This window comes from Lineus longissimus, chromosome 17 (genome assembly GCF_910592395.1).
Source record: "Lineus longissimus chromosome 17, tnLinLong1.2, whole genome shotgun sequence".
In the NCBI taxonomy this organism is placed as follows: Eukaryota; Metazoa; Nemertea; class Pilidiophora; order Heteronemertea; family Lineidae; genus Lineus; species Lineus longissimus.
In genome coordinates, this window is record NC_088324.1 from 15,350,665 (window position 1) to 15,375,951 (window position 25,287).

At 43.1% G+C, this 25,287-nt stretch overlaps 1 protein-coding gene across 1 annotated transcript; it reads left to right on the top strand.

Moving 5' to 3' along the window:
* The first annotated feature begins 318 nt into the window (after positions 1-318).
* Positions 319-2,810, top strand: LOC135501826 (uncharacterized). The gene is made up of 5 exons (XM_064794188.1): positions 319-373; positions 671-857; positions 1,613-1,867; positions 1,999-2,084; positions 2,558-2,810. The coding sequence occupies exons 2-5, from the start codon at positions 675-677 to the stop codon at positions 2,589-2,591; spliced, it is 558 nt and encodes a 185-aa protein (XP_064650258.1). The 5' UTR covers positions 319-373; positions 671-674; the 3' UTR covers positions 2,592-2,810.
* Positions 2,811-25,287: the final 22,477 nt, after the last annotated feature.

Genomic DNA, 25,287 nt, shown 5'->3' on the forward strand with positions numbered 1-25,287 from the left:
TGACATTTCTTTCTCAAAGTGGCGTCATAGGCTTTTTTCAACTGGTGTCAGTTTTTTCTCGGAATGAAATGTTAGCATAAAAAAGTATATTTTACGGCGAATAAAAGTTTCAAATCCAAGATTGTCGTCGTACTATTAAAATCAATGCACATCCCCCAAACATGCCTTCGGTTGATCAACATGAAATAGTATTACATCGGCCTGTAGCGCAGCTAGGCCAGCTGTAGGGTCCGAGACTATGTTAGGTGAAAAGAGAAAGGGTGACATGTGGGTCAACTGGTAACATATTGGTCAAATGGTAGCCTTCCAATCCATAGGATAAGGCATTTGGTGTCGATCATCGGTGAGAAGGCGTTTGGGCTGAAAAATCGAGGTATGAAACTTTTGTCAATATCCATTGCTTTTCAAAGATACAGCAATTCAAACGTTACTAACATTTTGTTTGACGAGTGAAAGTCAAAATAGTGAATTGTGTATCGCCACAATTCACCTAAATATTGTCTCCCCACAAAAGTTTTATACTAATTGCATGCCACTGCATCAACGTGAAACTTTTGTGAAGAGGCAATCACTACTGGAACTCGAAAGTCGGTCTTAGTCTCCTGTGTTACAACAACGAACATTTTGTAAATCCGTTTGAGTTACTTAATGTACCTGTGGAAAATTTCAGAAAAATGAAATATTTGACGCTGATATACGTTTTGGTTGTCATGGTAACCGTTGCCATATGTCAGAGCCTTGGACACTCTGGAAAAGATGGAGTAGATGCGACCGAGCAGTTTACTGCGATACGAGAGATCAACCTGTTGAGGAAGAAGGAGACAAAGGATTCGACGGGGGGACAAGTCCCAGATGTGGTAAGATAAAACTCTACTCGATTTACGTAAACCTGGCCACATTTGAGGTGCCTCGTTCTGGCAAATATCCTCAGTTACCATATAGAACTAAAACACTCAAATCACCGGACAGTCGATAATGGAAAGAGAATCGACTCGAATCTTAATTCAAATCTGCCATTGCTGGACATCATTGGCGCCAAAAACTATTTCTTTTGACCCTGTTGACCTCGCTTCTAAAATTATTTTTTTAAACCATTTAAACATCTAAATCAACTGCAAACATTTTCTATTAAATCACCGAGCTATATACATACGATATATTAGGAAATATCTATAGAAATATTGAGTTATACGGTTACCTTGGAACTATTTGTACCCAATTACTCTTCCGCCAGCGTGACCTAGTCACAATCATGGCGCGTACCCCAAAGCCTGTCTTCAGACTGCAGAAAATCTCCGGTCAAACATGAACGCCCTGATGGCTCGGAGGTTAGAGCGCTGCACTATAGACTGGATGGTCACGGGTTCGAACCCCGGCGATCGTATTTTTTCGTTCTTTTTAAAAATCTTCTTCTTTCCATTTTTCATCCATGAACGTGCCCTGTGCAGGCGCACTTCCAACTTCCAATCGAGGAGGCATGTCGTCTGCTTTTAACACATCATCACTTCCTTCAGATATAGAAGAGGCAACCTCGAGAAGAGTTTAGTTCACCATGTTGGGTCTTTTCATTTGTCGTTGATAAAACCTTTGTGTCGTCTTGTTTTTTTCTCAGGAATGGGACGCGAATCTGGCCAGCATTGCCGACGTGCACGTGAGGAACTGCTATTATCCTGAGAGAGATGACCCTGACAATTATGACAAATACATAGACCTTGGAGGCACTGGGACTGTCGGGAGTCTGAAGACCCACCTGGGCGACCCAGGGAGGCTGAAGGATGCTCTCGACCTCTGGGACGATGAAGGCTATTTGTATAACTATGATACCCAGATATGCGTTGGAGGAACAACGTGTAATAACTATCTTCAGGTTGGTTTATTCTGTACAGTTTTGAGGGCTTTAAAACTACGCAAGGCGCGAGAAAAATATTCCAATATGGCTGGTCGGTGCGCAGACAGCAACTCACAATCTTGACGTCGACTTTGTCTTATTCTTTTCAGCTGGTGAACAGAGGCACTAAAAAGATGGGTTGCGCGAGAGGGCTGTGTGGTGGATATCATTACATCGTATGCCTTTTCAATGAAGAGTAAGTCCTTTAATCGGTCAAATGACCTTTGAGTCAAAGTGAACTTTATACAGTCCAAAGTTTCTATCATCACAAGCTAACATCGAAAACCAATTTTCTTCAAATTTTCGCTTTACACATTTGGACTCGCTCACCAGCAACGGGGCCTCTAACTTGTCGCCAACCTTTGATCTGACCCTGAACCAAAGAGTTCCCCAGCAAAATCTGGAAGACGCCAGCACCATCGAAGATCGACAATGATCAAGTGATTTCCTGATGAAGTCTCGTGGTGTGCAGATTGGCGGGAAGAAGACTTCAAAATACACGATGCACCAAAATATCGAGTTTATAAAGAGTATTTTCGGAGCAACAATCTTTGCTAAAGGACACGAGTCAACATTTAAATACTTCTTAATTTGTGAGGTGAAGGTGTCGTTAAGTCTATTATTCCTTTTCAAACAGTTACGATTACGACAATATTCTGCCTTTTACAGGTACGACATTCTTGCAGGCGGAAGGCCTTTCTAATAAAATGGAACTTGGACATGGAACACCAACTTCCTATTGCAAGTCACGCGAGTCAGATATATAACCATCTTTCGACGAACTACATTGTGGTGTATCGTTCCGCCTGCTGGTGATTGATCACATCCGACTGGAAGACAAGGCGCCTCCCAGATCTTACAGGCGACACAAATAACATCATACATATGTACTCCCAGCATATCCTAATCAATAATTACCAATACCCGAGACAAAGTTTTTGTTTTCAATGTGGTTATTTCCACGACAATTCTCATCCAATCAAACCGATCCAGTCCTCAGCGAATTGTTATTTCACTTGGGGTTCAAAGTTAGAGGGTACTGACGGCTTCATCTCAGCACACCTCAACCGAGGCGAGCCGTGCATACAGTGGATGCACTGTCAATACCGAGCGCGCTGGTATTCCTCGACTCGAGGTTGCCCACGTGACCGGACACCGGAAGCCGACGCCCCCTAATCTAGTTCATGACGAGTGAAATGCCGTCAAGTACCAGTCTCTGTAATAAGTGAATGGAGAAGACTTTAATTCAATTTTTTTTAATTCTTCACTTCGTTAAAGGTACATCATACATTTTACATTTTATAAACAATATTTGATTGCGAAAAAATTGGTGAGAAAAGTGAATAGCATTCCGCGAAGATGACGTCACTGCAGCTGCTGCCCTCTATTTCCCCATCGCTGAATTACAGGCCATGTCGGACAAACATGCGGTTTCGTAATGGATTCAGGCTTTCTAACTAGGGCAGTTAGATTCAATCTGGCACATGTCCGAGTGTTGGAAATACAACATAACTGTTCTGAATATTTCTCTCTCTGACTCTATGGTATCATTCATGTTAAAAAAAATGCAGGGTCAAAGATAATTGACTTTGAAATAAGCTCAAATGCGTAGAAATAAGTGTCGATGTCCGACTGTCACGTGACTAAAACGTCATCAATATCTTATGCAAATGACCTTGTGAGCTATAAATAGTAACTTCGCGGGATGCTATTGCCTTTGCTCACCCTTTTATCACAGTTGAATGTTTCAAACCTTTCAAGCCATGCGCCCAATTAGAGCTGAGATTTCAATTAAACCGTGCATTCTGCTCACTGAGCCTCTGAGTTTTAAAATCTGATAAAAACACTTTTCCCAATTAAAGCAATCAACTGGGAATAAGCCTTGAAATCAACCAGAGTTTCCTGAGATTGGTCTTTCTAGCCAATCACCATTGGTCTCATCGATCGGAGGTTCGTTTTCAGTTAAATCAACTGCAAAGATAATCTTTTATATCACTGAGGTATATACATACGATGTGTTGAGAAAAATCTGTACAACTATCGAAATATACGATTACTTGGAACTATTTCGGCTAATCACTTTGCCACCTGCGCGACCTTGCCTCTATTGTGGCGCCCTCGTTTGCATACCGCATAAAAGAGGCGAATTTTCAACATGAAAACCTTGACGGTTCAGCGCTGAAGGTGTTTGACTGTGGATCGGCAGGTCACGGGTTCGACCCCCGGTGAATCTGCCGAATTTTTTTTTCTTTTTTTCTTCTTCCTTGTCTTGTTATCTAATCATCCATGTACAGATGTAAACATTTTCATTATCATACCCCGCACCCAAACTTTTCAAACTCCAGCACATACTGATTCCGGGCGTTCGAGTACATGAATTATGAGGTAGATGTATTGTTTCAATCATCGCAAATCTGCCTAAAACGGCAAGTTTTCTCAGGTACGGGTACGGCAGTGGCGTGCGTCTTTTTCATTGAAACGACCTCGCACGGCCGGCACCGACATATATCGTCGTTGATGATGGAGAGAGCGGTAGCCGGTACATATTGAGCACGGTTCACTAGCAGTTCAATGTGCTCATGACGTGTCGAGAGCAAATCTCACGGGTGGGGCGGAAATTCGCCATATTGCTGACATCATCGGCGCCAACAACTGTTTCTTTTGACCCTGCCGGAGTCTTTCAAAACAATAAATGATTGTGTCTGACCCTGCTGACCTCGATTTTGAAAAACGTTTTAAAAAAGGTCATTCAAACGTTAAATCAACTGCAAAGATAATCTTTTATATCACTGAGGTATATACATACGATATGTTGAGAAAAATCTGTACAACTATCGAAATATACGATTACTTGGAACTATTTCGGCTAATCACTTCGCCACCTGCGCGACCTTGTCACTATTGTGGCGCGCTCGTTTGCATACCGCATATAAGAGGGGAATAAAATCTCCATTTCAACATGAAAGCCTTGACGGTTCAGCGCTGAAGGTGTTTGACTGTGGATCTGCAGGTCACGGGTTCGATCCCCGGTGAATCTGCCGAATATTTTCTTCTTTTTTTCTTCTTCCTGGTCTTGTTATCTAATCATCCATGTACAGATGTAAACATTTTCATTATCATCATTCTCATACCCCGCACCCAAACTTTTCAAACTCCAGCACATACTGATTCTGGGCGTTCGAGTACATGAATTATGAGGTAGCTGTATTGTTTCAATCATCGCAAATCTGCCTAAAACGGCAAGTTTTCTCAGGTACGGGTACGGCAGTGGCGTGCGCCTTTTTCATTGAAACGACCTCGCACGGCGGGCACCGACATATATCGTCGTTGATGATGGAGAGAGCGGTAGCCGGTACATATTGAGCACGGTTCACTAGCAGTTCAATGTGCTCATGACGTGTCGAGAGCAAATCTCACGGGTGGGGCGGAAATTCGCCATATTGCTGACATCATCGGCGCCAACAACTGTTTCTTTTGACCCTGCCGGAGTCTTTCAAAACAATAAATGATTGTGTCTGACCCTGCTGACCTCGATTTTGAAAAACGTTTTAAAAAAGGTCATTCAAACGTTAAATCAACTGCAAAGATAATCTTTTATATCACTGAGGTATATACATACGATATGTTGAGAAAAATCTGTACAACTATCGAAATATACGATTACTTGGAACTATTTCGGCTAATCACTTCGCCACCTGCGCGACCTTGTCACTATTGTGGCGCGCTCGTTTGCATACCGCATATAAGAGGGGAATAAAATCTCCATTTCAACATAAAAGCCTTGACGGTTCAGCGCTGAAGGTGCTTGACTGTGGATCTGCAGGTCACGGGTTCGATCCCCGGTGAATCTGCCGAATATTTTCTCTTCTTTTTTTCTTCTTCCTGGTCTTGTTATCTAATCATCCATGTACAGATGTAAACATTTTCATTATCATCATTATCATACCCCGTACCCCAAACTTTTCAAACTCCAGCACATACTGATTCTGGGCGTTCGAGTACATGAATTATGAGGTAGATGTATTGTTTCAATCATCGCAAATCTGCCTAAAACGACAAGTTTTCTCAGGTACGGGTACGGCAGTGGCGTGCGCCTTTTTCATTGAAACGACCTCGCACGGCCGGCACCGACATATATCGTCGTTGATGATGGAGAGAGCGGTAGCCGGTACATATTGAGCACGGTTCACTAGCAGTTCAATGTGCTCATGACGTGTCGAGAGCAAATCTCACGGGTGGGGCGGAAATTCGCCATATTGCTGACATCATCGGCGCCAACAACTGTTTCTTTTGACCCTGCCGGAGTCGTTCAAAACAATAAATGATTGTGTCTGACCCTGCTGACCTCGATTTTGAAAAACGTTTTAAAAAAGGTCATTCAAACGTTAAATCAACTGCAAAGATAATCTTTTATATCACTGAGGTATATACATACGATATGTTGAGAAAAATCTGTACAACTATCGAAATATACGATTACTTGGAACTATTTCGGCTAATCACTTCGCCACCTGCGCGACCTTGTCACTATTGTGGCGCGCTCGTTTGCATACCGCATATAAGAGGGGAATAAAATCTCCATTTCAACATGAAAGCCTTGACGGTTCAGCGCTGAAGGTGTTTGACTGTGGATCTGCAGGTCACGGGTTCGATCCCCGGTGAATCTGCCGAATATTTTCTTCTTTTTTTCTTCTTCCTGGTCTTGTTATCTAATCATCCATGTACAAATGTAAACATTTTCATTATCATCATTCTCATACCCCGCACCCAAACTTTTCAAACTCCAGCACATACTGATTCTGGGCGTTCGAGTACATGAATTATGAGGTAGCTGTATTGTTTCAATCATCGCAAATCTGCCTAAAACGGCAAGTTTTCTCAGGTACGGGTACGGCAGTGGCGTGCGCCTTTTTCATTGAAACGACCTCGCACGGCCGGCACCGACATATATCGTCGTTGATGATGGAGAGAGCGGTAGCCGGTACATATTGAGCACGGTTCACTAGCAGTTCAATGTGCTCATGACGTGTCGAGAGCAAATCTCACGGGTGGGGCGGAAATTCGCCATATTGCTGACATCATCGGCGCCAACAACTGTTTCTTTTGACCCTGCCGGAGTCTTTCAAAACAATAAATGATTGTGTCTGACCCTGCTGACCTCGATTTTGAAAAACGTTTTAAAAAAGGTCATTCAAACGTTAAATCAACTGCAAAGATAATCTTTTATATCACTGAGGTATATACATACGATATGTTGAGAAAAATCTGTACAACTATCGAAATATACGATTACTTGGAACTATTTCGGCTAATCACTTCGCCACCTGCGCGACCTTGTCACTATTGTGGCGCGCTCGTTTGCATACCGCATATAAGAGGGGAATAAAATCTCCATTTCAACATAAAAGCCTTGACGGTTCAGCGCTGAAGGTGCTTGACTGTGGATCTGCAGGTCACGGGTTCGATCCCCGGTGAATCTGCCGAATATTTTCTCTTCTTTTTTTCTTCTTCCTGGTCTTGTTATCTAATCATCCATGTACAGATGTAAACATTTTCATTATCATCATTATCATACCCCGTACCCCAAACTTTTCAAACTCCAGCACATACTGATTCTGGGCGTTCGAGTACATGAATTATGAGGTAGATGTATTGTTTCAATCATCGCAAATCTGCCTAAAACGGCAAGTTTTCTCAGGTACGGGTACGGCAGTGGCGTGCGCCTTTTTCATTGAAACGACCTCGCACGGCCGGCACCGACATATATCGTCGTTGATGATGGAGAGAGCGGTAGCCGGTACATATTGAGCACGGTTCACTAGCAGTTCAATGTGCTCATGACGTGTCGAGACCAAATCTCACGGGGGGGCGGAAATTCGCCATATTGCTGACATCATCGGCGCCAACAACTGTTTCTTTTGACCCTGCCGGAGTCTTTCAAAACAATAAATGATTGTGTCTGACCCTGCTGACCTCGATTTTGAAAAACGTTTTAAAAAAGGTCATTCAAACGTTAAATCAACTGCAAAGATAATCTTTTATATCACTGAGGTATATACATACGATATGTTGAGAAATATCTGTACAACTATCGAAATATACGATTACTTGGAACTATTTCGGCTAATCACTTCGCCACCTGCGCGACCTTGTCACTATTGTGGCGCGCTCGTTTGCATACCGCATATAAGATGGGAATAAAATCTCCATCAACATGAAAGCCTTGACGGTTCAGCGCTGAAGGTGTTTGACTGTGGATCTGCAGGTCACGGGTTCGATCCCCGGTGAATCTGCCGAATATTTTCTTCTTTTTTTCTTCTTCCTGGTCTTGTTATCTAATCATCCATGTACAGATGTAAACATTTTCATTATCATCATTCTCATACCCCGCACCCAAACTTTTCAAACTCCAGCACATACTGATTCTGGGCGTTCGAGTACATGAATTATGAGGTAGATGTATTGTTTCAATCATCGCAAATCTGCCTAAAACGGCAAGTTTTCTCAGGTACGGGTACGGCAGTGGCGTGCGCCTTTTTCATTGAAACGACCTCGCACGGCCGGCACCGACATATATCGTCGTTGATGATGGAGAGAGCGGTAGCCGGTACATATTGAGCACGGTTCACTAGCAGTTCAATGTGCTCATGACGTGTCGAGAGCAAATCTCACGGGTGGGGCGGAAATTCGCCATATTGCTGACATCATCGGCGCCAACAACTGTTTCTTTTGACCCTGCCGGAGTCTTTCAAAACAATAAATGATTGTGTCTGACCCTGCTGACCTCGATTTTGAAAAACGTTTTAAAAATGGTCATTCAAACGTTAAATCAACTGCAAAGATAATCTTTTATATCACTGAGGTATATACATACGATATGTTGAGAAAAATCTGTACAACTATCGAAATATACGATTACTTGGAACTATTTCGGCTAATCACTTCGCCACCTGCGCGACCTTGTCACTATTGTGGCGCGCTCGTTTGCATACCGCATATAAGAGGGGAATAAAATCTCCATTTCAACATGAAAGCCTTGACGGTTCAGCGCTGAAGGTGTTTGACTGTGGATCTGCAGGTCACGGGTTCGATCCCCGGTGAATCTGCCGAATATTTTCTTCTTTTTTTTCTTCTTCCTGGTCTTGTTATCTAATCATCCATGTACAGATGTAAACATTTTCATTATCATCATTATCATACCCCGCACCCAAACTTTTCAAACTCCAGCACATACTGATTCTGGGCGTTCTAGTACATGAATTATGAGGTAGATGTATTGTTTCAATCATCGCAAATCTGCCTAAAACGGCAAGTTTTCTCAGGTACGGGTACGGCAGTGGCGTGCGCCTTTTTCATTGAAACGACCTCGCACGGCCGGCACCGACATATATCGTCGTTGATGATGGAGAGAGCGGTAGCCGGTACATATTGAGCACGGTTCACCAGCAGTTCAATGTGCTCATGACGTGTCGAGAGCAAATCTCACGGGTGGGGCGGAAATTCGCCATATTGCTGACATCATCGGCGCCAACAACTGTTTCTTTTGACCCTGCCGGAGTCTTTCAAAACAATAAATGATTGTGTCTGACCCTGCTGACCTCGATTTTGAAAAACGTTTTAAAAAAGGTCATTCAAACGTTAAATCAACTGCAAAGATAATCTTTTATATCACTGAGGTATATACATACGATATGTTGAGAAAAATCTGTACAACTATCGAAATATACGATTACTTGGAACTATTTCGGCTAATCACTTCGCCACCTGCGCGACCTTGTCACTATTGTGGCGCGCTCGTTTGCATACCGCATATAAGATGGGAATAAAATCTCCATCAACATGAAAGCCTTGACGGTTCAGCGCTGAAGGTGTTTGACTGTGGATCTGCAGGTCACGGGTTCGATCCCCGGTGAATCTGCCGAATATTTTCTTCTTTTTTTCTTCTTCCTGGTCTTGTTATCTAATCATCCATGTACAGATGTAAACATTTTCATTATCATCATTCTCATACCCCGCACCCAAACTTTTCAAACTCCAGCACATACTGATTCTGGGCGTTCGAGTACATGAATTATGAGGTAGATGTATTGTTTCAATCATCGCAAATCTGCCTAAAACGGCAAGTTTTCTCAGGTACGGGTACGGCAGTGGCGTGCGCCTTTTTCATTGAAACGACCTCGTACGGCCGGCACCGACATATATCGTCGTTGATGATGGAGAGAGCGGTAGCCGGTACATATTGAGCACGGTTCACTAGCAGTTCAATGTGCTCATGACGTGTCGAGAGCAAATCTCACGGGTGGGGCGGAAATTCGCCATATTGCTGACATCATCGGCGCCAACAACTGTTTCTTTTGACCCTGCCGGAGTCTTTCAAAACAATAAATGATTGTGTCTGACCCTGCTGACCTCGATTTTGAAAAACGTTTTAAAAAAGGTCATTCAAACGTTAAATCAACTGCAAAGATAATCTTTTATATCACTGAGGTATATACATACGATATGTTGAGAAAAATCTGTACAACTATCGAAATATACGATTACTTGGAACTATTTCGGCTAATCACTTCGCCACCTGCGCGACCTTGTCACTATTGTGGCGCGCTCGTTTGCATACCGCATATAAGAGGGGAATAAAATCTCCATTTCAACATAAAAGCCTTGACGGTTCAGCGCTGAAGGTGCTTGACTGTGGATCTGCAGGTCACGGGTTCGATCCCCGGTGAATCTGCCGAATATTTTCTCTTCTTTTTTTCTTCTTCCTGGTCTTGTTATCTAATCATCCATGTACAGATGTAAACATTTTCATTATCATCATTATCATACCCCGTACCCCAAACTTTTCAAACTCCAGCACATACTGATTCTGGGCGTTCGAGTACATGAATTATGAGGTGGATGTATTGTTTCAATCATCGCAAATCTGCCTAAAACGGCAAGTTTTCTCAGGTACGGGTACGGCAGTGGCGTGCGCCTTTTTCATTGAAACGACCTCGCACGGCCGGCACCGACATATATCGTCGATGATGATCGAGAGCGGTAGCCGGTACATATTGAGCACGGTTCACTAGCAGTTCAATGTGCTCATGACGTGTCGAGAGCAAATCTCACGGGTGGGGCGGAAATTCGCCATATTGCTGACATCATCGGCGCCAACAACTGTTTCTTTTGACCCTGCAGGAGTCGTTCAAAACAATAAATGATTGTGTCTGACCCTGCTGACCTCGATTTTGAAAAACGTTTTAAAAAAGGTCATTCAAACGTTAAATCAACTGCAAAGATAATCTTTTATATCACTGAGGTATATACATACGATATGTTGAGAAAAATCTGTACAACTATCGAAATATACGATTACTTGGAACTATTTCGGCTAATCACTTCGCCACCTGCGCGACCTTGTCACTATTGTGGCGCGCTCGTTTGCATACCGCATATAAGAGGGGAATAAAATCTCCATTTCAACATGAAAGCCTTGACGGTTCAGCGCTGAAGGTGTTTGACTGTGGATCTGCAGGTCACGGGTTCGATCCCCGGTGAATCTGCCGAATATTTTCTTCTTTTTTTCTTCTTCCTGGTCTTGTTATCTAATCATCAATGTACAGATGTAAACATTTTCATTATCATCATTATCATACCCCGCACCCAAACTTTTCAAACTCCAGCACATACTGATTCTGGGCGTTCGAGTACATGAATTATGAGGTAGATGTATTGTTTCAATCATCGCAAATCTGCCTTAAACGGCAAGTTTTCTCAGGTACGGGTACGACAGTGGCGTGCGCCTTTTTCATTGAAACGACCTCGCACGGCCGGCACCGACATATATCGTCGTTGATGATGGAGAGAGCGGTAGCCGGTACATATTGAGCACGGTTCACTAGCAGTTCAATGTGCTCATGACGTGTCGAGAGCAAATCTCACGGGTGGGGCGGAAATTCGCCATATTGCTGACATCATCGGCGCCAACAACTGTTTCTTTTGACCCTGCCGGAGTCTTTCAAAACAATAAATGATTGTGTCTGACCCTGCTGACCTCGATTTTGAAAAACGTTTTAAAAAAGGTCATTCAAACGTTAAATCAACTGCAAAGATAATCTTTTATATCACTGAGGTATATACATACGATATGTTGAGAAAAATCTGTACAACTATCGAAATATACGATTACTTGGAACTATTTCGGCTAATCACTTCGCCACCTGCGCGACCTTGTCACTATTGTGGCGCGCTCGTTTGCATACCGCATATAAGAGGGGAATAAAATCTCCATTTCAACATAAAAGCCTTGACGGTTCAGCGCTGAAGGTGTTTGACTGTGGATCTGCAGGTCACGGGTTCGATCCCCGGTGAATCTGCCGAATATTTTCTTCTTTTTTTCTTCTTCCTTGTCTTGTTATCTAATCATCCATGTTCAGATGTAAACATTTTCATTATCATCATTATCATATCCCACACCCAAACTTTTCAAACTCCAGCACATACTGATTCTGGGCGTTCGAGTACATGAATTATGAGGTAGATGTATTGTTTCAATCATCGCAAATCTGCCTAAAACGGCAAGTTTCTCAGGTACGGGTACGGCAGTGGCGTGCGCCTTTTTCATTGAAACGACCTCGCACGGCCGGCACCGACATATATCGTCGTTGATGATGGAGAGAGCGGTAGCCGGTACATATTGAGCACGGTTCACTAGCAGTTCAATGTGCTCATGACGTGTCGAGAGCAAATCTCACGGGTGGGGCGGAAATTCGCCATATTGCTGACATCATCGGCGCCAACAACTGTTTCTTTTGACCCTGCCGGAGTCTTTCAAAACAATAAATGATTGTGTCTGACCCTGCTGACCTCGATTTTGAAAAACGTTTTAAAAAAGGTCATTCAAACGTTAAATCAACTGCAAAGATAATCTTTTATATCACTGAGGTATATACATACGATATGTTGAGAAAAATCTGTACAACTATCGAAATATACGATTACTTGGAACTATTTCGGCTAATCACTTCGCCACCTGCGCGACCTTGTCACTATTGTGGCGCGCTCGTTTGCATACCGCATATAAGAGGGGAATAAAATCTCCATTTCAACATGAAAGCCTTGACGGTTCAGCGCTGAAGGTGTTTGACTGTGGATCTGCAGGTCACGGGTTCGATCCCCGGTGAATCTGCCGAATATTTTCTTCTTTTTTTTCTTCTTCCTGGTCTTGTTATCTAATCATCCATGTACAGATGTAAACATTTTCATTATCATCATTATCATACCCCGCACCCAAACTTTTCAAACTCCAGCACATACTGATTCTGGGCGTTCGAGTACATGAATTATGAGGTAGATGTATTGTTTCAATCATCGCAAATCTGCCTAAAACGGCAAGTTTTCTCAGGTACGGGTACGGCAGTGGCGTGCGCCTTTTTCATTGAAACGACCTCGCACGGCCGGCACCGACATATATCGTCGTTGATGATGGAGAGAGCGGTAGCCGGTACATATTGAGCACGGTTCACCAGCAGTTCAATGTGCTCATGACGTGTCGAGAGCAAATCTCACGGGTGGGGCGGAAATTCGCCATATTGCTGACATCATCGGCGCCAACAACTGTTTCTTTTGACCCTGCCGGAGTCTTTCAAAACAATAAATGATTGTGTCTGACCCTGCTGACCTCGATTTTGAAAAACGTTTTAAAAAAGGTCATTCAAACGTTAAATCAACTGCAAAGATAATCTTTTATATCACTGAGGTATATACATACGATATGTTGAGAAAAATCTGTACAACTATCGAAATATACGATTACTTGGAACTATTTCGGCTAATCACTTCGCCACCTGCGCGACCTTGTCACTATTGTGGCGCGCTCGTTTGCATACCGCATATAAGATGGGAATAAAATCTCCATCAACATGAAAGCCTTGACGGTTCAGCGCTGAAGGTGTTTGACTGTGGATCTGCAGGTCACGGGTTCGATCCCCGGTGAATCTGCCGAATATTTTCTTCTTTTTTTCTTCTTCCTGGTCTTGTTATCTAATCATCCATGTACAGATGTAAACATTTTCATTATCATCATTCTCATACCCCGCACCCAAACTTTTCAAACTCCAGCACATACTGATTCTGGGCGTTCGAGTACATGAATTATGAGGTAGATGTATTGTTTCAATCATCGCAAATCTGCCTAAAACGGCAAGTTTTCTCAGGTACGGGTACGGCAGTGGCGTGCGCCTTTTTCATTGAAACGACCTCGTACGGCCGGCACCGACATATATCGTCGTTGATGATGGAGAGAGCGGTAGCCGGTACATATTGAGCACGGTTCACTAGCAGTTCAATGTGCTCATGACGTGTCGAGAGCAAATCTCACGGGTGGGGCGGAAATTCGCCATATTGCTGACATCATCGGCGCCAACAACTGTTTCTTTTGACCCTGCCGGAGTCTTTCAAAACAATAAATGATTGTGTCTGACCCTGCTGACCTCGATTTTGAAAAACGTTTTAAAAAAGGTCATTCAAACGTTAAATCAACTGCAAAGATAATCTTTTATATCACTGAGGTATATACATACGATATGTTGAGAAAAATCTGTACAACTATCGAAATATACGATTACTTGGAACTATTTCGGCTAATCACTTCGCCACCTGCGCGACCTTGTCACTATTGTGGCGCGCTCGTTTGCATACCGCATATAAGAGGGGAATAAAATCTCCATTTCAACATAAAAGCCTTGACGGTTCAGCGCTGAAGGTGCTTGACTGTGGATCTGCAGGTCACGGGTTCGATCCCCGGTGAATCTGCCGAATATTTTCTCTTCTTTTTTTCTTCTTCCTGGTCTTGTTATCTAATCATCCATGTACAGATGTAAACATTTTCATTATCATCATTATCATACCCCGTACCCCAAACTTTTCAAACTCCAGCACATACTGATTCTGGGCGTTCGAGTACATGAATTATGAGGTAGATGTATTGTTTCAATCATCGCAAATCTGCCTAAAACGGCAAGTTTTCTCAGGTACGGGTACGGCAGTGGCGTGCGCCTTTTTCATTGAAACGACCTCGCACGGCCGGCACCGACATATATCGTCGTTGATGATGGAGAGAGCGGTAGCCGGTACATATTGAGCACGGTTCACTAGCAGTTCAATGTGCTCATGACGTGTCGAGAGCAAATCTCACGGGTGGGGCGGAAATTCGCCATATTGCTGACATCATCGGCGCCAACAACTGTTTCTTTTGACCCTGCCGGAGTCTTTCAAAACAATAAATGATTGTGTCTGACCCTGCTGACCTCGATTTTGAAAAACGTTTTAAAAAAGGTCATTCAAACGTTAAATCAACTGCAAAGATAATCTTTTATATCACTGAGGTATATACATACGATATGTTGAGAAAAATCTGTACAACTATCGAAATATACGATTACTTGGAACTATTTCGGCTAATCACTTCGCCACCTGCGCGACCTTGTCACTATTGTGGCGCGCTCGTTTGCATACCGCATATAAGAGGGGAATAAAATCTCCATTTCAACATAAAAGCCTTGACGGTTCAGCGCTGAAGGTGTTTGACTGTGGATCTGCAGGTCACGGGTTCGATCCCCGGTGAATCTGCCGAATATTTTCTTCTTTTTTTCTTCTTCCTTGTCTTGTTATCTAATCATCCATGTTCAGATGTAAACATTTTCATTATCATCATTATCATATCCCACACCCAAACTTTTCAAACTCCAGCACATACTGATTCTGGGCGTTCGAGTACATGAATTATGAGGTAGATGTATTGTTTCAATCATCGCAAATCTGCCTAAAACGGCAAGTTTCTCAGGTACGGGTACGGCAGTGGCGTGCGCCTTTTTCATTGAAACGACCTCGCACGGCCGGCACCGACATATATCGTCGTTGATGATGGAGAGAGCGGTAGCCGGTACATATTGAGCACGGTTCACTAGCAGTTCAATGTGCTCATGACGTGTCGAGAGCAAATCTCACGGGTGGGGCGGAAATTCGCCATATTGCTGACATCATCGGCGCCAACAACTGTTTCTTTTGACCCTGCCGGAGTCTTTCAAAACAATAAATGATTGTGTCTGACCCTGCTGACCTCGATTTTGAAAAACGTTTTAAAAAAGGTCATTCAAACGTTAAATCAACTGCAAAGATAATCTTTTATATCACTGAGGTATATACATACGATATGTTGAGAAAAATCTGTACAACTATCGAAATATACGATTACTTGGAACTATTTCGGCTAATCACTTCGCCACCTGCGCGACCTTGTCACTATTGTGGCGCGCTCGTTTGCTAGCGCATATAAGAGGGGAATAAAATCTCCATTTCAACATGAAAGCCTTGACGGTTCAGCGCTGAAGGTGTTTGACTGTGGATCTGCAGGTCACGGGTTCGATCCCCGGTGAATCTGCCGAATATTTTCTTCTTTTTTTCTTCTTCCTGGTCTTGTTATCTAATCATCAACGTACAGATGTAAACATTTTCATTATCATCATTATCATACCCCGCACCCAAACTTTTCAAACTCCAGCACATACTGATTCTGGGCGTTCGAGTACATGAATTATGAGGTAGATGTATTGTTTCAATCATCGCAAATCTGCCTTAAACGGCAAGTTTTCTCAGGTACGGGTACGACAGTGGCGTGCGCCTTTTTCATTGAAACGACCTCGCACGGCCGGCACCGACATATATCGTCGTTGATGATGGAGAGAGCGGTAGCCGGTACATATTGAGCACGGTTCACTAGCAGTTCAATGTGCTCATGACGTGTCGAGAGCAAATCTCACGGGTGGGGCGGAAATTCGCCATATTGCTGACATCATCGGCGCCAACAACTGTTTCTTTTGACCCTGCCGGAGTCTTTCAAAACAATAAATGATTGTGTCTGACCCTGCTGACCTCGATTTTGAAAAACGTTTTAAAAAAGGTCATTCAAACGTTAAATCAACTGCAAAGATAATCTTTTATATCACTGAGGTATATACATACGATATGTTGAGAAAAATCTGTACAACTATCGAAATATACGATTACTTGGAACTATTTCGGCTAATCACTTCGCCACCTGCGCGACCTTGTCACTATTGTGGCGCGCTCGTTTGCATACCGCATATAAGAGGGGAATAAAATCTCCATTTCAACATAAAAGCCTTGACGGTTCAGCGCTGAAGGTGTTTGACTGTGGATCTGCAGGTCACGGGTTCGATCCCCGGTGAATCTGCCGAATATTTTCTTCTTTTTTTCTTCTTCCTTGTCTTGTTATCTAATCATCCATGTTCAGATGTAAACATTTTCATTATCATCATTATCATATCCCACACCCAAACTTTTCAAACTCCAGCACATACTGATTCTGGGCGTTCGAGTACATGAATTATGAGGTAGATGTATTGTTTCAATCATCGCAAATCTGCCTAAAACGGCAAGTTTCTCAGGTACGGGTACGGCAGTGGCGTGCGCCTTTTTCATTGAAACGACCTCGCACGGCCGGCACCGACATATATCGTCGTTGATGATGGAGAGAGCGGTAGCCGGTACATATTGAGCACGGTTCACTAGCAGTTCAATGTGCTCATGACGTGTCGAGAGCAAATCTCACGGGTGGGGCGGAAATTCGCCATATTGCTGACATCATCGGCGCCAACAACTGTTTCTTTTGACCCTGCCGGAGTCTTTCAAAACAATAAATGATTGTGTCTGACCCTGCTGACCTCGATTTTGAAAAACGTTTTAAAAAAGGTCATTCAAACGTTAAATCAACTGCAAAGATAATCTTTTATATCACTGAGGTATATACATACGATATGTTGAGAAAAATCTGTACAACTATCGAAATATACGATTACTTGGAACTATTTCGGCTAATCACTTCGCCACCTGCGCGACCTTGTCACTATTGTGGCGCGCTCGTTTGCATACCGCATATAAGAGGGGAATAAAATCTCCATTTCAATATAAAAGCCTTGACGGTTCAGCGCTGAAGGTGCTTGACTGTGGATCTGCAGGTCACGGGTTCGATCCCCGGTGAATCTGCCAAATATTTTCTCTTCTTTTTTTCTTCTTCCTTGTCTTGTTATCTAATCATCCATGTACAGATGTAAACATTTTCATTATCATCATTATCATACCCCGTACCCCAAACTTTTCAAACTCCAGCACATACTGATTCTGGGCGTTCGAGTACATGAATTATGAGGTAGATGTATTGTTTCAATCATCGCAAATCTGCCTAAAACGGCAAGTTTTCTCAGGTACGGGTACGGCAGTGGCGTGCGCCTTTTTCATTGAAACGACCTCGCACGGCCGGCACCGACATATATCGTCGATGATGATCGAGAGCGGTAGCCGGTACATATTGAGCACGGTTCACTAGCAGTTCAATGTGCTCATGACGTGTCGAGAGCAAATCTCACGGGTGGGGCGGAAATTCGCCATATTGCTGACATCATCGGCGCCAACAACTGTTTCTTTTGACCCTGCAGGAGTCGTTCAAAACAATAAATGATTGTGTCTGACCCTGCTGACCTCGATTTTGAAAAACGTTTTAAAAAAGGTCATTCAAACGTTAAATCAACTGCAAAGATAATCTTTTATATCACTGAGGTATATACATACGATATGTTGAGAAAAATCTGTACAACTATCGAAATATACGATTACTTGGAACTATTTCGGCTAATCACTTCGCCACCTGCGCGACCTTGTCACTATTGTGGCGCGCTCGTTTGCATACCGCATATAAGAGGGGAATAAAATCTCCATTTCAACATGAAAGTTTGACGGTTCAGCGCTGAAGGTGTTTGACTGTGGATCTGCAGGTCACGGGTTCGATCCCCGGTGAATCTGCCGAATATTTTCTTCTTTTTTTCTTCTTCCTGGTCTTGTTATCTAATCATCAATGTACAGATGTAAACATTTTCATTATCATCATTATCATACCCCGCACCCAAACTTTTCAAACTCCAGCACATACTGATTCTGGGCGTTCGAGTACATGAATTATGAGGTAGATGTATTGTTTCAATCATCGCAAATCTGCCTTAAACGGCAAGTTTTCTCAGGTACGGGTACGACAGTGGCGTGCGCCTTTTTCATTGAAACGACCTCGCACGGCCGGCACCGACATATATCGTCGTTGATGATGGAGAGAGCGGTAGCCGCTACATATTGAGCACGGTTCACTGGCGGTTCAATGTGCTCATGACGTGTCGAGAGCAAATCTCACGGGTGGGGCGGAAATTCGCCATATTGCGACATCATCGGCGCCAACAACTTTTTCTTTTGACTCTGCCGGAGTCTTTCAAAACAATGAATGATTGTGTCTGACCCTGCTGAGACCTGGATTTTGAAAAACTTTTTAAAAAATGTCATTCAAACGTTAAATGAACTGCAAAGATAATGTTTTATATCACTGAGTTATATACATAAGATATGTTGAGAAAAATCTGTACAACTATCGAAATATACGATTACTTGGAACTATTTCGGCTAATCACTTTGCCACCTGCGCGACCTTGTCACTATTGTGGCGCGCTCGTTTGCATAACGCATATAAGAGGCGAATAAAATCTCCATTTCAACATGAAAGCCTTGACGGTTCAGCGCTGAAGGTGTTTGACTGTGGCTCGGCTGGTCCCGGGTTCGACCCCCGGTGAATCTGCCGAATTTTTTTTTCTTCTTCCTTGTCCTGTTATCCAATCATCCATGTACAGATGTAAACATTTTCATTATCATTATTATCATACCCCGCGCCCAAACTTTTCAAACTCCAGCACATACTGATTCTGGGCGTTCGAGTACATGAATTATGAGGTAGATGTATTGTTTCAATCATCGCAAATCTGCCTAAAACGGCAAGTTTTCTCAGGTACGGGTGCGGCAGTGGCGAGCGCCTTTTTCATTGAAACGACCTCGCACGACCTGCACCGACATATATCGTCGTTGATGATGGAGAGAGCGGTAGCCGGTACATATTGAGCACGGTTCACTAGCAGTTCAATGTGCTCATGACGTGTCGAGAGCAAATCTCACGGGTGGGGCGGAAATTCGCCATATTGCTGACATCATCAGCGCCAACAACTGTTTCTTTTGACCCTGCCGGAGTCTTTCAAAACAATAAATGATTGTGTCTGACCTTGCTGACCTCGATTTTGAAAAACGTTTTAAAAAAGGTCATTCAAACGTTAAATCAACTGCAAAGATAATCTTTTATATCACTGAGGTATATACATACGATATGTTGAGAAAAATCTGTACAACTATCGAAATATACGATTACTTGGAACTATTTCGGCTAATCACTTTGCCACCTGCGCGACCTTGTCACTATTGTGGCGCGCTCGTTTGCATAACGCATATAAGAGGCGAATAAAATCTCCATTTCAACATGAAAGCCTTGACGGTTCAGCGCTGAAGGTGTTTGACTGTGGATCGGCTGGTCCTGGGTTCGACCCCTGGTGAATCTGCCGAATTTATTTTTCTTTTTTTCGTCTTCCTTGTCCTGTTATCCAATCATCCATGTACAGATGTAAACATTTTCATTATCATCATTATCATACCCCGCACCCAAACTCTCAAACTCCAGCACATACTGATTCCGGGCGTTCGAGTACATGGATTATGAGGTAGATGTATTATTTCAATCATCGCAAATTTGCCTAAAACAGCAAGTTTTCTCAAGTGGCGTGCGTCTTTTTCATTGAAACGACCTCGCACGGCCGGCACCGACATATATCGTCGTTGATGATGGAGAGAGCGGTAGCCGGTACATATCGAGCACGGTTCACTGGCAGTTCAATGTGCTCGTGACGTGACGAGAGCAAATCTCACGGGTGGGGCGGAAATTCGCCATATTGCTGACATCATCGGCGCCAACAACTGTTTCTTTTGACTCTGCCGGAGTCTTTCAAAACAATGAATGATTGTGTCTGACCCTGCTGACCTCGATTTTGAAAAACTTTTTTCAAAAAGGTCATTCAAACGTTAAATCAACTGCAAAGATAATGTTTTATATCACTGAGGTATATACATACGATATGTTGAGAAAAATCTGTACAACTATCGAAATATACGATTACTTGGAACTATTTCGGCTAATCACTTCGCCACCTGCGCGACCTTGTCACTATTGTGGCGCGCTCGTTTGCATACCGCATATAAGAGGGGAATAAAATCTCCATTTCAACATGAAAGCCTTGACGGTTCAGCGCTGAAGCTGTTTCACTGTGGATCTGCAGGTCACGGGTTCGATCCCCGGTGAATCTGCCGAATATTTTCTTCTTTTTTTCTTCTTCCTTGTCTTGTTATCTAATCATCCATGTTCAGATGTAAACATTTTCATTATCATCATTATCATATCCCACACCCAAACTTTTCAAACTCCAGCACATACTGATTCTGGGCGTTCGAGTACATGAATTATGAGGTAGATGTATTGTTTCAATCATCGCAAATCTGCCTAAAACGGCAAGTTTCTCAGGTACGGGTACGGCAGTGGCGTGCGCCTTTTTCATTGAAACGACCTCGCACGGCCGGCACCGACATATATCGTCGTTGATGATGGAGAGAGCGGTAGCCGGTACATATTGAGCACGGTTCACTAGCAGTTCAATGTGCTCATGACGTGTCGAGAGCAAATCTCACGGGTGGGGCGGAAATTCGCCATATTGCTGACATCATCGGCGCCAACAACTGTTTCTTTTGACTCTGCCGGAGTCTTTCAAAACAATAAATGATTGTGTCTGACCCTGCTGACCTCGATTTTGAAAAACGTTTTAAAAAAGGTCATTCAAACGTTAAATCAACTGCAAAGATAATTTTTTATATCACTGAGGTATATACATACGATATGTTGAGAAAAATCTGTACAACTATCGAAATATACGATTACTTGGAACTATTTCGGCTAATCACTTCGCCACCTGCGCGACCTTGTCACTATTGTGGCGCGCTCGTTTGCATAACGCATATAAGAGGGGAATAAAATCTCCATTTCAGCATGAAAGCCTTGACGGTTCAGCGCTGAAGGTGTTTGACTGTGGATCGGCTGGTCCCGGGTTCGATCCCCGGTGAATCTGCCGAATTTTTTTTTCTTTTTTTCTTCTTCCTTGTCTTGTTATCTAATCATCCATGTACAGATGTAAACATTTTCATTATCATACCCCGCACCCAAACTTTTCAAACTCCAGCACATACTGATTCTGGGCGTTCGAGTACATGAATTATGAGGTAGATGTATTGTTTCAATCATCGCAAATCTGCCTAAAACGGCAAGTGTACGGCAGTGGCGTGCGCCTTTTCATTGAAACGACCTCGCACGGCCGGCACCGACATATATCGTCGTTGATGATGGAGAGAGCGGTAGCCGGTACATATTGAGCACGGTTCACTAGCAGTTCAATGTGCTCATGACGTGTCGAGAGCAAATCTCACGGGTGGGGCGGAAATTCGCCATATTGCTGACATCATCGGCGCCAACAACTGTTTCTTTTGACTCTGCCGGAGTCTTTCAAAACAATAAATGATTGTGTCTGACCCTGCTGACCTCGATTTTGAAAAACGTTTTAAAAAAGGTCATTCAAACGTTAAATCAACTGCAAAGATAATCTTTTATATCACTGAGGTATATACATACGATATGTTGAGAAAAATCTGTACAACTATCGAAATATACGATTACTTGGAACTATTTCGGCTAATCACTTCGCCACCTGCGCGACCTTGTCACTATTGTGGCGCGCTCGTTTGCATACCGCATATAAGAGGGGAATAAAATCTCCATTTCAACATGAAAGCCTTGACGGTTCAGCGCTGATGGTGTTTGACTGTGGATCGCAGGTCACGGGTTCGATCCCCAGTGACTCTGCCGAATATTTTCTTCTTTTTTTCTTCTTCCTTGTCTTGTTATCTAATCATCCATGTACAGATGTAAACATTTTCATTATCATACCCCGCACCCAAACTTTTCAAACTCCAGCACATACTGATTCTGGGCGTTCGAGTACATGAATTATGAGGTAGATGTATTGTTTCAATCATCGCAAATCTGCCTAAAACGGCAAGTTTTCTCAGGTACGGGTACGGCAGTGGCGAGCGTCTTTTTCATTGAAACGACCTCGCACGGCCGGCACCGACATATATCGTCGTTGATGATGGAGAGAGCGGTAGCCGGTATATATTGAGCACGGTTCACTGGCAGTTCAATGTGCTCATGACGTGTCGAGAGCAAATCTCACGGGTGGGGCGGAAATTCGCCATATTGCTGACATCATCGGCGCCAACAACTTTTTCTTTTGACTCTGCCGGAGTCTTTCAAAACAATGAATGATTGTGTCTGACCCTGCTGAGACCTGGATTTTGAAAAACTTTTTAAAAAATGTCATTCAAACGTTAAATGAACTGCAAAGATAATGTTTTATATCACTGAGTTATATACATACGATATGTTGAGAAAAATCTGTACAACTATCGAAATATACGATTACTTGGAACTATTTCGGCTAATCACTTTGCCACCTGCGCGACCTTGTCACTATTGTGGCGCGCTCGTTTGCATAACGCATATAAGAGGCGAATAAAATCTCCATTTCAACATGAAAGCCTTGACGGTTCAGCGCTGAAGGTATTTGACTGTGGATCGGCTGGTCCCGGGTTCGACCCCCGGTGAATCTGCCGAATTTTTTTTTCTTTTTTTCTTCTTCCTTGTCCTGTTATCCAATCATCCATGTACAGATGTAAACATTTTCATTATCATCATTATCATACCCCGCACCCAAATTCTCAAACTCCAGCACATACTGATTCCGGGCGTTCGAGTACATGGATTATGAGGTCGATGTATTGTTTCAATCATCGCAAATTTGCCTAAAACAGCAAGTTTTCTCAAGTGGCGTGCGTCTTTTTCATTGAAACGACCTCGCACGGCCGGCACCGACATATATCGTCGTTGATGATGGAGAGAGCGGTAGCCGGTACATATTGAGCACGGTTCACTGGCAGTTCAATGTGCTCGTGACGTGACGAGAGCAAATCTCACGGGTGGGGCGGAAATTCGCCATATTGCTGACATCATCGGCGCCAACAACTGTTTCTTTTGACTCTGCCGGAGTCTTTCAAAACAATGAATGATTGTGTCTGACCCTGCTGACCTGGATTTTGAAAAACTTTTTAAAAAAGGTCATTCAAACGTTGAATCAACTGCAAAGATAATGTTTTATATCACTGAGGTATATACATACGATATGTTGAGAAAAATCTGTACAACTATCGAAATATACGATTACTTGGAACTATTTCGGCTAATCACTTTGCCACCTGCGCGACCTTGTCACTATTGTGGCGCGCTCGTTTGCATAACGCATATAAGAGGCGAATAAAATCTCCATTTCAACATGAAAGCCTTGACGGTTCAGCGCTGAAGGTGTTTGACTGTGGATCGGCTGGTCCCGGGTTCGACCCCCGGTGAATCTGCCGAATTTTTTTCCTTTTTCTTCTTCCTTGTCTTGTTATCCAATCATCTATGTACAGATGTAAACATTTTCATTATCATCATTATCATACCCCGCACCCAAACTTTTCAAACTCCAGCACATACTGATTCCGGGCGTTCGAGTACATGAATTATGAGGTAGATGTATTGTTTCAGTCATCGCAAATCTGCCTAAAACAGCAAGTTTTCTCAAGTGGCGTGCGTCTTTTTCATTGAAACGACCTCGCACGGCCGGCACCGACATATATCGTCGTTGATGATGGAGAGAGCGGTAGCCGGTACATATTGAGCACGGTTCACTAGCAGTTCAATGTGCTCGTGACGTGACGAGAGCAAATCTCACGGGTGGGGCGGAAAATTCGCCATATTGCTGACATCATCGGCGCCAACAACTTTTTCTTTTGACTCTGCCGGAGTCTTTCAAAACAATGAATGATTGTGTCTGACCCTGCTGACCTGGATTTTGAAAAACTTTAAAAAAATGTCATTCAAACGTTAAATCAACTGCAAAGATAATCTTTTATATCACTGAGGTATATACATACGATATGTTGAGAAAAATCTGTACAACTATCGAAATATACGATTACTTGGAACTATTTCGGCTAATCACTTCGCCACCTGCGCGACCTTGTCACTATTGTGGCGCGCTCGTTTGCATACCGCATATAAGAGGGGAATAAAATCTCCATTTCAACATGAAAGCCTTGAGGGTTCAGCGCTGAAGGTGTTTGACTGTGGATCTGCAGGTCACGGGTTCGATCCCCGTTGAAACTGTGGAACATTTTTTTTCTTTTTTTCTTATGAGGACAACATACATTGTCTCTTCTCAATGGCAATGTCTCAGTCCTGCTGAGAACAGACAGTCACATCCAGCTGAGAGTGAACGAGGACATCA